Source organism: Gallus gallus, chromosome 5 (genome assembly GCF_016699485.2).
Source record: "Gallus gallus isolate bGalGal1 chromosome 5, bGalGal1.mat.broiler.GRCg7b, whole genome shotgun sequence".
Taxonomy (NCBI): Eukaryota; Metazoa; Chordata; class Aves; order Galliformes; family Phasianidae; genus Gallus; species Gallus gallus.
In genome coordinates, this window is record NC_052536.1 from 53,098,060 (window position 1) to 53,114,891 (window position 16,832).

General features: G+C 39.7%; 1 protein-coding gene across 1 annotated transcript in view; it reads left to right on the plus strand.

Annotated features, from left to right (window-relative positions):
* Positions 1 to 16,832, plus strand: part of KCNH5 (potassium voltage-gated channel subfamily H member 5) — a 155,049-nt gene that overhangs the window by 89,521 nt on the left and 48,696 nt on the right. The window contains exon 8 of the mRNA XM_421414.7: positions 7,156 to 7,355. Coding sequence (XP_421414.3) covers positions 7,156 to 7,355 — 200 coding nt within the window. The remainder of the gene's footprint in view (positions 1 to 7,155; positions 7,356 to 16,832) is intronic.

The window sequence follows — 16,832 nt, forward strand, 5'->3', positions numbered from 1 at the left end:
ATTAAAAGACAGAAGGCAGGAACTACTGCATAGAAACAGCACTGCTTTACCTGTGCTCTGTCTCATTGTTTTCAGGTAGTTACTGCGTAAGCGATACTCTGTTATGCCAACTGCTGTGTTTTCCTTATCTTTCAAGGCCATGCATGGCCAGTGTTTTGTAGCTGAGATCATTTACCTCATTGTTCTGATTCCTTTCTTATTAATTGTGTTGAGAAGCAGATTGAACATATAATTAAATAAACAGTGTTAGACTTGGGAGAAGTAGAAAGAATGAGAAAATTAGAAGACTGGAAGGAAGAGTGATGGTTGCAGGATGCCTAAGCCCATTCATACTGTATGTTCACCTCTACTTACACATACAGTCATACCTGTGCAAATCTACATGATGTAGATACGTGTAGTCTTTGTGAGTGTCCAGTGCACACCAATATGTATATGCGGTACAGATTTTTACATTGGCATATGGGGGAAAAGTGAGCCTGGAAGGAGAGAGCTAGGAGATGGAATCAAAGAATCATAGAATCACCAAGGTTGGAAAAGACCCACAGGATCACCCAGTTCAACCATCCACCCATCACCAATCGTTCTCACAAAACCATGTCCTGGTTTTGTGACTGGAAGCTAGAAATACCTTCCAGTGCAGTTAAGTACTTGGAAGGTATGTATACAAATTTCCTATTGTATTTTAACAAGACAGGCAGTTCAGGTAGTATTCCTCAGTGCTCAAGTGATGTTCTGGCATCCTGCCTCCAGCAACATTGCTGTCCTGGCTTAATCTTAACGTGACAAGAACTTGGTGTTCCACTAAAAAATCCCTTAAAAATGCTGAAGAAAGGAAGAAAAATGCAGGGAAAAAAAAACAACCAAAAAACCCCCAAAACCCAAATGTAGCAAAAAGCTGTCAGGTTGTTTCACACAGTAATACTGACAGCTGCCAACTTTACACAGATAATTTTTCTTTCTGGAAATGATTGTTTCTGAGGGACTGTTGGTTCCCATGCTTCCTTCCATACAGCAGTGTAGGAGATCCTATGCACCTTGTACTCGCTCCTGGTGACAGATCTGACACAGGGAGACACACTGAGGAGGGCAGATGGGATGGTTTCAATCCACAGGTGTAAGCACTAGCCAGTAATAACACTGAAGACCAGTGTTATTGTGCTTTTATTCTCCGATGGAGAAAGGAGCATGAAGGATTTCTGGGATGGCTGTGTGATTGTTTAACAGTCACCACTGAGACTTTTGAAGGGATGGAGAGATTTGCATTGAAATGAGGCAATGCTAAGAATAATACTCAAAATGGAGAAAATCATAAAGGAGGAAGGGAGCAAAGTTCTGGAGATGTGGAGTTCCTGGCAAACACAATTTTCATGAATTTTGGTCATCTTCTTCCTCACTGCTTTCCTTTTGCACTTTAATGCCTTTAGGAAAGTGATTGCCTTACTATGAACATTTACTATGGCAGAGGACTTCATGCAGCATCTCAAATACAAGATGGGCCGTTTGGTGAGGAGGTGTTGAATTTCTGGAGAAATAAAAATAACGAAGCATTAGTATTAGAAAGGGTTCATTTTAATAATTCACGTTTCTCTCTATTTATGTCGTACTCTTTTTGTAAGTGGAAACTTAAATGTCCCTCCACCAGTTGTCACCACCAGAGATTGTGACCCACTAGGTCCAATTTCCACTGCATATGAAACAGGTAGAAAAAGCCTAACTCTCAGCCTCTTACAGCAGAGGTCTCAGGGAAGCAGTTTCCACAGCTAAGGCTCCTTCACTACAAGACAGATTTTTCAAGTGACGTGAGGTTGTGCTGCTCAGTTAACAGAGGTTATGCTGCTTGCCCTGCTGCCTGTTATGGTGCAGTCACTGCCATTTTTCAGGCTGTGTCTGCCTGCATGCTCACCACCATGGAATAATACAGTGAAGAAGAAGCAGAACCAAGACATGCAAAGCTTTCCAGATGAAAGAAAATGCCAGAAATTGCATATGAATGCCAAGAGGAGATCACTAAACCTGTGCAAGGCTGTGCTTCTGATGCGCAGCACGAAGTGGTCTAATAGCATGGGGTGACTGTGGTAGTGTGTGCTGAGCAGGGAAGATACTGTACTTGAGCTGTAACCTCAAGCTGCTTAGACAGCTGCACTGTCAGACCTAGGCAGCCCTTGGTGCTTAAATTCAGGAGGATTTTTTCCTGTGTATGCTGCCAAGGAACCTTAGCCAACTTCTGCTACTGTCGCTTCCTAGGGGCTGGAAGCTGGACATGCTAATAGGCATGGGCAACACAAACCTTAATTTAAGACTGTCTCAGCAAACCATGGTACTGTATTCTGTACCAATTTGGCTTGTCTTGGATTGCAACTGTGTCCCAAAATATAGCACATCACGTTTGCATGGTGAAGAGGCATTGGAGCTCTAAACTAAATATTTTCCTTTTCCTGAGTGCTCTTATAAACAAAAATGCTCCCATTAAAAATTAGTGACTGCGCAAGTGTGGTTGAAAGCCCTTGTTTTTATAAGGATTTATGCATAAAGTATGCAAAATGTGTGACTGCATCCAAAGCAGCTGTTCCACTCAGCTGTGCAAACAGCATCCCTTGTAAAGAAAAGAATGGGCGAGTGTCAATTCCTACAGTTTACTACTGATGATCCTTGTAATTACATAATTATTTAGTTCTTGTCAAATATCTCATCAGTGCAAACAGAGATTTTTACAAGTCTATCATTGTTACCATTATCCTCTTAATTTAGAGTTTGCATAACTATGTTGTCAAAAAGCGTTGAGCCAGGAGAGCGGGGGTGAACATCACTTGGGCCCGTGGAGGAGCTGTGCACCTTCTGTGGACTGCAGTGTGAGACAGAGGAGTGTATGGCCTCTTCTCTTGTATAACCAGTGATAGGACTAGAGGGAATGGCTTCCAGCTGCGCCAGGGAAGGTTCAGGCTGGATGTTAGGAAATACTACATCTCTGAAAGGGTGGTCAGGCACTGGAATGGGCTGCCCAGGGGGGTGGTGGAGTCACCGACCCTGGAGGTGTTCAAAGAGTGTTTGGACGTTGTGTTGAGGGACATGGTTTAGTGAGAACCATTGGTGATGGATGGATGGTTGGACTGGATGATCCTGTGGGTCTTTTCAAACCTTGGTGATTCTATGATTCTATGGAGGACCACCACCTCCCTCGCTGTGCTGGCAATGTGGGACATACAGCTGGATGCAGGAACTGTATGTAGTGCATATAGGCTATGTGGGTGATGGATTCATGCTGGTGCAGTAATTTCTTGGACACGGCTGCATTCAACTCTCCCCTTATTTCAGCAGTCAGGTGATTATGGTGGGAAGTTCAGAGGTGAAATTCACTGCAGAGTCCAGGTCTTTGGCTGGATGTAGCAAGGCTTGGTGTGGCTTATGGGAGGATAAATATGTTGGATTATGTAGCACAGAAATTGCAATGATATGACTGCAGGGGGACTAGGTGGAAAGAGGTTGTTTCTTTTTAACTTGCAGAGCCTTCAGCTGTTTTGCAGTCTGAGCCATTGCATGGAGGAAAGGAGTAACAGCAAACCACTTTTAAAATAAATCACACATTTGTATTTGGAACTTATATCTAATTATGTGCCTACAGTCCTACAAAGTGGGATTTATATCTAATCTCTCCAATGAGAGATGTAGCTTTTATAAGATTAATCAATTAATCTTAGAAGAGTGCCTAATACCAAAAATTCTTTGAAGAAGGTGCAGCCAGCCTCTGCAGCATGCAAAAATAACTGTATATTTTTCCAGAACCGAGGCTTCATCGTCTTTAAAATTGGTTTAAAGGTACCTTGTATGTCCTTAAATAATACTTTATTGTAGAGCACACCATAGAGAAAGTTTCATCTCTCAGTCAAGTCTCCAACTCCTGAAGGCAGATGTTCCTACTTGGATTTGTGTAGCATACAGTCAGGATAATGAGAGATCTGAAATACTCTGGGATAATTTTGGTAACTCTGAGTTGTCTTCTTTCTTTTTTTAACGAAAGCTCCTTGTTTTTAAACAGTCCTAAAGTTTTATGTAACACCGTTGCTAAATCATGCAAAAATATTTTATGCCTGTACGGGTCTGGTATTGCAACACACATTTTAGATATATAAATGTGTGCAACTTTGATCCTCGTATATAATGTAGGGAACACTTCTTTAACACTGAAGAGTCTAAATGGAAATTAAGATAACAGTTGATCCACCTTTAGGACTGAGAGGAAATATTTCTACATCATTACTTTAAATTGGTCGGTATGAAATCTAGTGAAGACTGAGATTTACACGGATGGGACAGTTAAGTAAGTGAGTATCACATGACTGTAGGAAACAGAAGAATTCTGGAGGTCTCTGAGCCATTAAAGAGAAGATGAATAAATGATGTCTGACCTAGCCAGTCATTTCAAGGAATCGGATAAAGTAATTTCCCCTCCAGCTTGTGTGGCATCATCTCTTCCCTTTTGCCTGAGCTTCTTGCAAAAGGAGAGACCAAATTAAAACTGTTGGAGTGTATGTATGATTTTAGAGATTTCTTAAGAGATTGCTTAAATCCTTGTGCATTCAGGAGTCACGCAGTATTTTATAAGCTTCAAAACCTTTTGCAAATGATCTGTACTTCCACTTCTCCCCGCCAAAGATAATTAAAATCCAGCCAAAATTGAAAGGCCTTCAGTAGCACTCCTCTGCCTTTGTTTTTTAAAGGTAAGGTCCACACCTGCCCCTGTGATATTTGCTCATTAGGCAAGTGTTCTTTTGCAAATTATGGGTCACTTACGGAGAGCCTTCAGCTTTTACAGGCTGAGGAGTGCCCATTAGCAGTGCCTGCAGATCTCAAGGACAGGGGAACCCACAGGGCTCCAGAGGCTGCCAGCTGTCTGTGCAGAGAGCAGCCAGCTGAGGAGCAGAACCAGCTCACCTCCCTGGTCAGGCTCCTCTTGGTGATGTTTGCTGCTGATACGCTTCTCCCATCCTCAAGTTGTGTGCTGGTGAGCAAAGGTAACTTGCATGCAGGCTCTGTGGCCTGTAGGCTTGTGAATTCTGACTTAGTGGAGTTCTATGGGGTAATGTTTCCATCAGATTTTGTAATCTTGTTCCAGTGATTTATTCTATCCTTAATTTCTTGAGCAGACATGCTCTCTTTGGGTACAGCTTTCCAGGATCCTATATTAAGAGGCACAGAACTAGAATTTCTCTTCTGGCTGAGCATTTTCTACAAATATGCCCTTCCAAAGAGTCTTTTTTTTTTTTTTTTTTTTTTTTTTTTGCAGAGGAGGGGAGATGTGGCGTTTGCTTCGAACGAGCTGTTTTCACCATACATAACTGTTTCTAGCCTGGCAAGTGTCAGAACTGAGTATCTTTTTTTCCCCCTATCTAACTGGGCACTGTGTCATGTTTTCAATCAGCCTATGTCTTCTGTGTAGGTTTACATGGCCAGGTGGGCTGAGTGCACTGCCATTGCTTATTCACAGGACGGAATGTGAATATAGTTACAGAATTCAATACATTTTAGTCATGCAAAAAGACAGAGCTGTGGGGCCAGTTCTGATTTCTCTTTACCTTTAATAGTCACAATCATTTTAACATTCCATCATCAGAAGGTGAGAAAGGGGGATGTTCTGCACTCATCTGATGAGCTGAGTTCAAGATAAATTAGCACGTTTATCAGAAGGATGAAGAATGTCACACTTAGAAGTGGTGCTTTGTCAAGTTTGTCCAACTGCGAAGTCCAAAGGAGCGAAGAAAGCTGAAAAGAACCCAGTTCAGGGGGCATTCATCCATCCTAAACTTTTTATACTATTAATATTCATATACTCTGAGTAAGTGTTGCTATCTATACAGGTGGGCACAGAGGTATGGAAAACCCTTTAGTGGCTAGCAAATATAAAACAATGAACAGTAAAGCAAGGGGGGGATGTTAATCAGTCTTTGCAGAGAGGTTTATTTTTCATAATCACATAGAGTATTCATCTGCTGTGCTCTCTAAAACTGAAACCTTGTGTTCATCTACACTTCTCTCTGTAAGACCTTACTCAGTACAGTCTTGTCAGTTGAGATTCAAAAAAACCCTTTGACATTGATGAAACAGTGAACATTGTATTTCTCATGAGCTCCAGCATCTAATTTTTATATTGACGTACTGAAAAGCACAGTGAGATATGGAAGTACAGTTTTTTTTTATCAAATAGGCCTTAGGAAAGCATAATGTTTCTTTAAAAATGCCATCTTTCAAGGAGGGATGATAAACAATAGTAAATGACTACGAAACAAAGTGAGCTTTCTGGAATGATATGGACGTGTTGTGTAGAGGGAAGACATTATGCACTGAGAGACAGAAAGTATTTTTCCTTTCACAGTGGGTAATTTTTTGCCATTTCTGTGGTTGTTTCTTTTAAAGAATGCAATGTGGAAATGCGTAGCTGAACTTCAGTATACTGTACCTCTGAGCAAAGATCATTAAAAATGACGGGCAGACTTCTGTGTATCTGATAATGTCAAGAGCAGAAGTGAAGGGCCATGCATTGGCATTATGAGAAATCAGCATAATTCTCTTTTCTGCAGAACCCATGCTGCTTAATGGAAGAATGTCATTTTGGGCTTCATTGCAAGGGTAATTATATTGTGACTCAATAAGGAGCTTTAAACTTCTTTGGCTTTAAGACTATCTTTCAATCCACCACTGTTCGTGACAGCACAAACAAAGGTGTACATTTATGGTTTTGCTTGAGTGCTTTGTCAAATTTAGACTTCAGAAATCCACTGTTCTCTTTCAAACAGAGTTTCACCACATCACACTTGCAATAGTATACTGAATATGATGCCTTATCAATTGGAAAGGCTTACTCAGAACGTGTGGTTTTCTTGAATATGGCATGTCGTTCTTTAGAACAACTCACCAGGCTGAGCTTGACAGCATGTTTAGAAAAAGGAGAATCAAACCAGAAAAGAAGATAATGCCAAGAGTGGCTTTGAGGGAGTACTTCCTGCTCTGCCTTGTCCTCCTCTTGTCCTAGTGGCCGTACACCTGGGAATTTCTATTGTTAGCTGATGCCATTTTTCTGTCTTTGAAATCATGAGTGACTGGCATTTTACTGGAGCACGCATATTTATTTTTCATTATCTTTGTGACTTTTTTTTCCAGCTCTTCTTTATGCAACTATTTTTGGAAATGTCACCACTATTTTCCAGCAGATGTATGCCAACACCAACCGATACCACGAAATGCTGAACAATGTGAGAGATTTCCTAAAATTATATCAAGTCCCAAAAGGCCTTAGTGAAAGAGTCATGGATTATATTGTCTCAACCTGGTCCATGTCGAAAGGAATTGACACAGAGAAGGTATGAGTACGTGAGGTAACAATTTAGATAGAGTTTGTGTATTTTATGCTTTCTTTGAATTAGAACTGTGTAACAGCATGTAACTTACTAACAAATTCTTAACTGCATGCTACTCCTTTATTGTGGTTGTGGTTGGACCAAAAATTGAATGTTGTCAAAAGTGATGATTGTGCCACTTTGGAAATACGCCTTTCTTCATTATGGTAAATGTTTTCTGCTTTCTGGTCTTACTTTACCAAAATGCTAAACAATTTTAATTTACTGAATTATTGAAATCAACGGGAAATTAATCTTCAAATTATGTCTGAAGACAGAATTTAATGTCAAATCTATACTAATCGGTATTTTCTGAAAAGTATTGGCATCTGTGAGTTGCAATGAAATGAGTTTGATAGGCTTGGACCTTCTGCTGATGCCCAGGACATCGACATACCATCAGCCTAATTAGTATAGGATTTAATGGCAGTAGGGATTGATCTTGAGCTGAAATCTCTCAGCTAGAACTTAAGGCCTTTGGTTGCTAGGGAGATGCAGAAAATGTGGTAGTGTTGGCAGCTGTGCTGGGTGGAAGTCCTATCTGACTTTTGCCCTCAGAAAGGAGTGGTTATTCAGCTGTCTTCAAAGGTCTGTTAAGGAAAAGGTTGTCTACAGAGTGTTTCATCCATTTTCAGGTTGGACCGAGTGAACTGTCCTCCGAGCTTCTCTCTCTAAGATATGTGTAGTGGAGTCTGTCTAGCTTTGGGCTGGATATTTTAGAGGGTTGAAATCAGATGGGAGGGTTTCCACCTGCAGTGCCTAGAATGAAGGTTTTAAGATATAGAATTTCTGGAGACTGGTGATGCTCCTTTGACATCTGTGGAGCTGATACACATCAGCTGAAATTAGGCTCTCAGTCTCCAATTTCCATGAAGATTTGCTGTCTGAGAACTTAGAAAGCAATTTTCTGAGGGAAGGCAAGGAATTGTCATGGCAGATTAATGTCCTAAAATGTATAGTGTTTACAGAGCTTTGAAGTTCTTGCTTTGTCTAAATCTATTGTGTAGTACGGGATGATGATGCAGTTTGTTCAGACATGCAAAATTAAAGTTGCTACACTGACAAATTTAGTTTTACATCATGCTGGTGCAACAACAGTTATCATACTCATTTTCTGCAATGAAATTCAGCTTACCATACCAAATAAAACAATATTAATTAGTACAGATTTTGATTTTTTGGTTCAGTATGCCTCATTCTTTAATATGTTTATTTCTTATACACTAATACCCTAACTTCCAAATGCTGATTCATACAATGTTAGAAGTGAGCTTTTCTATTGTAAACTACTAAGAATACATTCAGTCTTACAATGTAAACTCAAAAACATGTAAAAATGGCATTTTCATTTGCATTTATTTCCTTGTAGCTAAGCCAGAATACTGTATTATTCTGCCACAGTTTCATTAGATTTTAATGATGCTCTGCAGTTAATGAGGAAAACCTATGCTTTAATTACTGAAATTTCCTTCCATAGTTTCCACATGTCCGGTTTTATAGCTTATAAAAATGCAGTTAGAGCTATAATCTTCAGCTCATGGTAAGCAGTGTTCTCTGGTCTGTAAGACAGTAATGGCTGCTTAGCTAGATAATTAATATGGCTGTAAAATCTGTGACTTAGGTTTTTAACAATTTTCCCTTGGTAAAGACTTGCCTAAACTTAGGCCTGGATCCAAAACCTATTTATAACAGTGGAAGGATTTCAGGAACCTCTGCATCTGGACATCAGTATTTGGATCTAATCGAACTTCCCAGAAAAGCCAGTGTTGCAGAAGAACAGAGACGAGATAAACGTAAGAACTTGAGCATCGGTTTGAATATGTTGGTATTTTGTATCCCCTACAGCCTGCAAGTCTGCAAAAGCAACAGCACCAGCAGCCCTTAGTGCCCACACTGAGCATCCCTGAGTCTGTATGAGTTTAAGGCAGTTTGCTTTTGGCTTCAGGACCTTAACTGAAAATTGATGTCGTGAAGTGCAGATTGGTTTTGGGGAAGGGTAGAAATCTGTTTCATAACAAAACAGCTTTTCTACCTCTAATTCCACTCAGGACAGTGTTGTGATATGCTTCACCAAGACAAATTAGAAAATATAAATCCCAGCTGAGAGTTGAGGGGAACAGTGGTACAGTTCCAGAGACTAGTCTTGTAGGGCTGAGCATTCCTCTTCCATTAGTTCCATCTTTATCCCTTCAAGTCCATTTTAAGGCACTCTGCATTTAAATTGAATCCATCTGTGCTAATCCCAGAGCATCAAGTGGATGGGAGTACGCTATAGAGACCTCCAAGGTACACAGGCTTAGATTTATTACCATAGGAACAGTGAGGCTAGCAGGACTACGCTGCACCTGCAGCTGAGCTGCTAAATCCAGGCACTGCTCCAGTGTACGTTGGGATAGTATCTTGACTAGCTTCGCTTGCTTAGCTTAGCAGCCTGGACACGGCCTTAGGAGCTCCTTCCAGTCTGGATTTCAGAGCTCCAATAGTGAGATCCTAACCAGTCTGTAGTTCATACATTTTTGCATCAAATGATTTCCCATTCCTGTTCTTTTTAAGAGTCTTTCAATAAGCTTATCCTGTATGCTCACAACACGTGGAAATTAGAGAAGAGTTTCTAAACTTTCCAGTTTCCGTCATCCACAGCTGTTTTTAAACCTAACATACATTATTACATCCTAAACTGTTCCAAATATATCTACACTGTCACACTGGAATGTGTTTTGCAACATCATTTGCCACAGATTTACAATACATTTCATTCAGTCACTCAACGTGTTGAAATGGCTTTGTTTTGAAATCTAAATTCAGAGGACAAGAAGATTAATATATGTAAGAAGTGTTACAGTAGGTTCCTATGGTGATAAACCACCCTAGCAATTTGAGGTACTAAAAATAAGCATGTGTATGTGTTTCTTTGAAAACTAAAGATTTTAACTTCATATACTTGAAATTGAAGTACACTTCATGGCTTGATTGGAATTACTACCATTTAACATGTGTAGATGTGTTGTGTCAGAACTCACGAATCTACCTTTGAATGACACTTCTCTAAATAAGGTCTTAGCTAAAACCAGTAAGGATGAGTCCATTATCAGACACGCAGCAAAGACGAAGTGGAGGTTAGCATGGAGAAAAATTAATGAAGGTCTAATCGTTGCTCCTTGTGGGAAATGTCTGTCTCAAACAGAACTTTGTTTTAAAGCCTCCATTGATTGTGTTTACATGTGGGAGAGGCCTTGTTCTCCCACACCGAAGCGATGGTGCCTTAAGCACACAGATTAGACTTCACTGTTCTCCTCGGGGATAGCTCATCTTCGAATCCCATCTTCAAACCACAGCACTTCAACCCGTCTCTGAGTGTTCACAAATGAGGAATTAACAATGACACTAAAAGCATTAGTGTATTTATTATTATTACTTAAGGGGAAGCAAGTGGCCTATGATCTATAATCTTAAATCACTTAAATGTTAAAGCCCTGCTCTGACAGCTGGGATGATGTATGTAGTACATGCACACGGGCTCTGTCTGCTGGAGTAACACTGGCTCAGACGAGATGGAATTTATTCTTACATTTAATACTGTATGTTTTGGGGTTATTCATCTAATAGTGACCAAAACCGTCAAAAAACTAATAAACCCTTATATACTTAAACAGTATTTCTGACACAGTAGAATGTGGTCTTGGGGTTTTTTTTGAGAGAGAGAGTTATAAACAGGCCAGTGCATTCTCTGCATATGGTTACTTTTAAGCAGCTGAAAAAAATCCTTAGAGCACTAATCTATGAAACACACACTGAATTCAAACCTCTTAAGTTTTTATTGAAATCTACTAGGCAGCAAATGAAAAATTTATAGATATTAGCTCTTCTATGAGAAATAGGGCATTATACATGAAAGCAGAACAGCCATTAACTTACACACAGATGTCTCAAGGTCTCATCTAATGATAATGTTCTGAAATGTCAGAGATTTTCTGTTCTTGACCTCCATGCTGTTGTATGGCTTAGGATTTGCTCAGAAAGCAATTAAATAAATGTCTATCATGTTTTAACAGTCAATTTGTTCAGAAAAGCTGTAATGCTTCTATTTAGTCTGAACGTAGGCATCAGTGGCAATTCAAATGAATGCCAATTCCACATTGAAATGACTGAAAAGGAAATCATGGGAAAGTAGTATCAAAACTATTCATCGCTGGCCCACTAAGCTTTCATTTAGGAGAGATAGGTTTATGGTAAATAGACACAATTTGTAACTTTATTAAAGATTAGTCTACGAAAGTACAGCGCAGCTTAGTTATGTTTGTTCTTAATAAGATCTTCAAGAGCTACAGTAGGAATTAGCAATACCCAGAGAAAAATAGGGAAAACAGGCTGCCATTCCTACGGTTCCCCATTACATAGAGGTGTCTGTAATTGCTGGCTGGATTTTCCCTGGATGACTGGTGTAGAAGGCTTCTGAGCTTCGTGGCCAAAGAGATCTACAAAATTAGGCGTGACAGCTGCCCACAATCCCATGCTGAAGAGGGAAGGTAAAAACCATTTGGACAAGTATTTTTGTTTCGTTGTAGAGGCGAGGTTGTTGGTCGTTCCTTGCAGATCGGGACGAGGTGAACAAGAAGTCTCCCCTCACCTCAGAGAGCTGAGCTAGGACCAGGTACAGTTGCAATCCACGGTTCTTCGGAGAGCGGGCTGCAGGAGAGATGGTCAGGGTCTCACTGTTCTTCGCAGAGGTCCAAGCACGGGGCCTGTGCACCAGTGGGGCTTTCTGTTTCACCTTAATGAATGGTATGGATGATTCACCTCCAGTATGCAATGTGCAGAGCCAGGAAAGATTGTCCACAATTACCTTTGTCTCTTGGATGTGCTGACTTTGGGTTGATACAGGTTAAACTATATGAACCTCTCATACTTGAGGAAATGCCAGTTCCATAAATGATGGCTGTAGGGCAGCTCATGAACTCTTTGCCTGGGGGGTAGAATCACCTGTTGTGGATGGGCTGAGTGTTTTCCCGAGCATTGTCACCAAGGGGATGTTGCTGACAGAGGGACTGTCGGTTCTAGAGACCACACCTTGGGGAATGATCACATCTCAGGGACCTCCAGAGGTCCCTCTTTGACTCTGTCTTCTTCAGATCTGTTTTCTTATTACTTTCCCCCTTGATTGATATTTTTACAAAATGCTGCATGTTAAAAAATTGAGCCACTTCCAGCAGAAGCATGAAATAAAAACTGTTGATCAATTCCATTCTTCCAAGGGTGACCTTTGTGCCAAAAGTTGTCAATCTAAACAGTGTTAGGACTTGAGAGATTCTTTGATGTTAGCTGTATTATTTCTGTTGTTTGTTTTTCTTTCTGTCACCTAAAAAAGCATAAGTGTAATGATGAAATTCCCTGTACTGTGCTACCTTCTGCCTCATCAGAAAGTCATGATTGTGCCTGGGACAGAGCTTATTGCAAAACCGAACTCAATAAAGCCTGTAACTGTACTGAAATTTAGACAAGTTGTGATCCATTACTTTTGCCCATCAGTGGATGTTTTTAGTGTGGTTCTTGCTACGTTTTCCTGTATGTTAGACAATTCAACATGCTCTGTACTGAAGAACCAGTTCAATCCTTACAGCAAATTGTGATACTTCTTATCTTTCTGCAGTTTTCCAGACCTTTAGCCAGATCCCATTGTGTTTGACCATACTGAATTTAATGTAGAGATCTACAGATAATTTAATGTCTCTAACGTGTCAGTTAAAAGTGGTTAGTTTTGGTATTATACTACTAAACTTTACCACTGTGATCACTATTTCAGGTCACGTATCATTAATAAGAAAACAATTCAAGCTCAGCTTACTAGACTTGATTTTTCAGATCTGAGCATTTAAATCCAAGTGACTTTGGAATTTAGACAATTAGTGCCAAGATATGCAGTGATGTATTACAGATTACCCTAATGCATGCAGGGTTAATAACTGCTCAGTTTCATACATCACCTTTGAGCTACTTCCAAAATTATCTGCTTATTACAGGAAAATGCTCTGTGATTTGCCCATCAGCTGCTTTCTTCCCTTTGTCTCTTTGGCTCCAGACCAGTGCAAAATGTAACACTTGCAGCTTGGTCTGCAAAAGAATTCAACACTCAAATGAGCCAAAACCTTCTAAAAATCTGAATAATTTGGTCAGGTGCCTAGAAGGTGGTGTGTTTTTTGGAAAGATTTGACCTCATTTACTGCCAGATATGTCTGAAAGCCCAGAGTGGCCTTTATCCAGAAAATAAAAGGACCGATCTGAACTATGGCAGGTTAGAAGCCGTAGGAGTTCATTTATTATTGAAGTTGACGTTACTGAAGATCTCCAATACTTGCTTCAGTTATTCATTTAAAAAACAGTCCTTGTTATTCCTCTGGTAAGACTGTCTAAGCTCTTCATTTGAACGTTAATCAATATGTGCTCAAGTACAACCCTGAGAAAGTGAGAATTTTGTGTGCTGAAAGAGAATTACAGACAGATACCATTTGTGATTCACTGGCCTCTGTCCTCTTTGTTAACAAGCCTTAAAAGATTCTATAATATTTGCTAAGCCATTCCACAGTGTTTTATAGCTGGCAAAGATTTTTTTTGAAGTACTTAAACCCTTCCTAAAAGCTATTATTTGGACACATTCTTAATCTGTACAGTTTTTGTTTCAATTCATTTGCTTTTCTTTGAGTTCTCTATAATCTCTGCTCCCTGTAGAGCACTTTGAACTGTGCAAGGGGCTTATCTTAAACTGCCTGAGCACGTCAAGGAGATGGATGGGAGAGGGAAAAAATCAGATTGAACCTCCTTGGGAATTTTATTTCCCCCTTTCCAGATCTTAAGTGGAAAAGATAGCAAAGTATTTTATGCCAATTCCCTGGGAGTCTTCCAGAGCTCTTCCCAATCTCTAGCAGCAACCATGAGCTTTTCACTTACCACCAGCGTTTCGGATATGCCATAGGGTGTTATAGAGATAACGGCAGTGCTGAGTCTCTGCACTGAGTACACTTTGCTTTGTGTCAGCTGAGTGCCATGGAGCAGAGAGTGCTTAGGGCAGAGCTCAGCAATTTCTTTATAGTGACTTTGAGGAGTTTTAATTTCCTACAAAAAGAAGGTAGATGATAAATGTTATTCTATGCTGTACTTTCTCTTCTCTCAGCTTTATAGTGGTTCAGATCTTTGTGGATGCATGTGCACTGTTCATGTGTGGCATGGATCCCAGCTTCTTCTAGTTAGAAATGCCACTTACACAGTCAGGTTTTCTTCTGGGGAGGCCTCAGTTTTCTCCTTCAATTTTGCATCGAAACTATCAGATTCTATTGGGTTTTTTTTAATGATGTTTGGATGACTCTGAAGTCTGCGGCTACAGACTTGTTATGGAGCAGCTTCTGTAGCAGCACAGGCATCAGGTCCCTGGGGTCAGCTGCTCTAAGCTGTGTGCTCCAAAGCCATCAGTTAGTAAAGCATTGCAGTCAGCAACCTTAATATCCTGCCTTACTTATAAACTGCAGATTTCACCAAGAAAGGTCTTGAATCCTCTAAGGAAATTTCCTCTTCAAAAGCTTGTCTTGGTGGTTTCTAGATATACTGCTGAAACAAGGATTCAAACAAATGTCCTGGCTGAACTTTCACTCTGCTAACAAAAGTGCTGAAGGCATTTCACTAAAAAAGAAAAGACAGATTGAGCTTTACAGGTTATCTTCTTCCTTAAAGTGAATTTCTTTTTCCAACCATGTAAGTGCATCTGAACGACCATAGGACCCACCTACAACTGTGCTGCTACCTTTTTAGCTGCATGCTACCTTGAAAGCGCTGAGGTCTCAGTTAAGAGCCTTTCACAAGAGGAATGTCTAATTCTTGTGTTATCCAACCAATAAAGGATCTTTTTGAGAAGTTCTCAAGTTGAGGTGCTCATTTTATCATTTTCTGCTCTTATTGTGGAAACAGGAAAATTACTCCCACTCTGTGTTGCCAACAAACCCTTTTAACAGTAGAGCTAAAAGTGATATCAGAGAAACTGATGGTTTCTTTGAGACTCCTCCTGAATTCCTGATGTTGGTATTTGTAAACACAAAAGGTATTGCTGCAGTCAGCTTGGGGCTCATGAACACTTGTCCTTGCAGCATACACTAAATGCATACCTTGATATTGAGATATCTTTTACTTCCCTCCCCCCCGTGTATGTCTGCATTTGTCTTGATTAGTCAAAGCCTTTTTACCAAATCTTTCAGTACTAAGTAGTTCTTTTAATATTGTTATCTATTTCATTCTCTGATCTCAGTACTAGCAGAGTAGCAGGCAATAAAACTGAAGTAAAGAATATTCATCCCTGGCTAACTCTTGGATCATTACTCATTTACTGCTGTACTTGTTGATAAATGATATCTCCATATATCTCCATACAGTAATATGTCATTAGGAGAATCACGTTATCACAACATCAGCAAATTCCTGCATTATGCTAAGACTGTCTTTTTGTGTGCAATGGTATTTTTTTCTGGCTCTTTATTTGACGAAGTGTGATGATAGATATGTTTGTTTTGACTACAAGAAGAGTAACGCTTTGAGCTCTCATATTTAATAACCTGTATTTAACTCTGTATTTGTGAGGAAACAATATGCTTCTTTGCATCCACGTTGCATTTTGACCAGCTCAGTTTGTTTACCCTTCAAAAGACAAAGGGTCCTAGAATGTACCTGAGTCTTACAGTGACATCTTCTGCAACAGTTTAATCAATTTTGGATGCATGTAAGGCATCATGCAGCTATTGTTCCTGCATTTTGGAAGCTTAAAAGATAGAATTTGGAAATCAAAATCATGTGTGAATATGCACATTTTTCTTAAGAGCAGTGTTGGAGAATTCACAGCCCATGGCCTTGTTAAGTCAAAAGCAGTTAGACTAGTGGAAACATTAGAGACATGAAAAGTTCCTAACAATGATTTAGACCCAACAGGAGATAAAAATGTTAAAAATCATCAGTCACGATGCCAAAGAAAGCAGAATTTTTTCATGCAGTTATTATTGAGAACAAAGGTGGCATGTTGCTATTTTAAAATAAAGACGAGCTTTCTGTTTGATCCAGAAGTATCCAAATGTAGTTTTTAAACCAGAGAAATGAAGGTGTCTTCATATTTCTATTGGTAAATGAGATAACTCAGGTGAGCGTAAATTTGTAAAACTGACATTTGCTCCTCATAAAACTATGGAAAAAGTGATACAGGACCTGTTCACCATTGACTCAGACAAGACATTATTACTGATGCAAATGATGACTTATGGAGAATATGTCTTGTCAAATGTGTTTTTGATTAATGTTTATGATAAAACAGACTTAGGGTTTTTGAACCTGTTCTGTAGAACACTTTGTTACAGAAAAATAGCATTAAGCAAAATTAACCTAGTATCTATCAAATCAAATATAAATTAATTACCT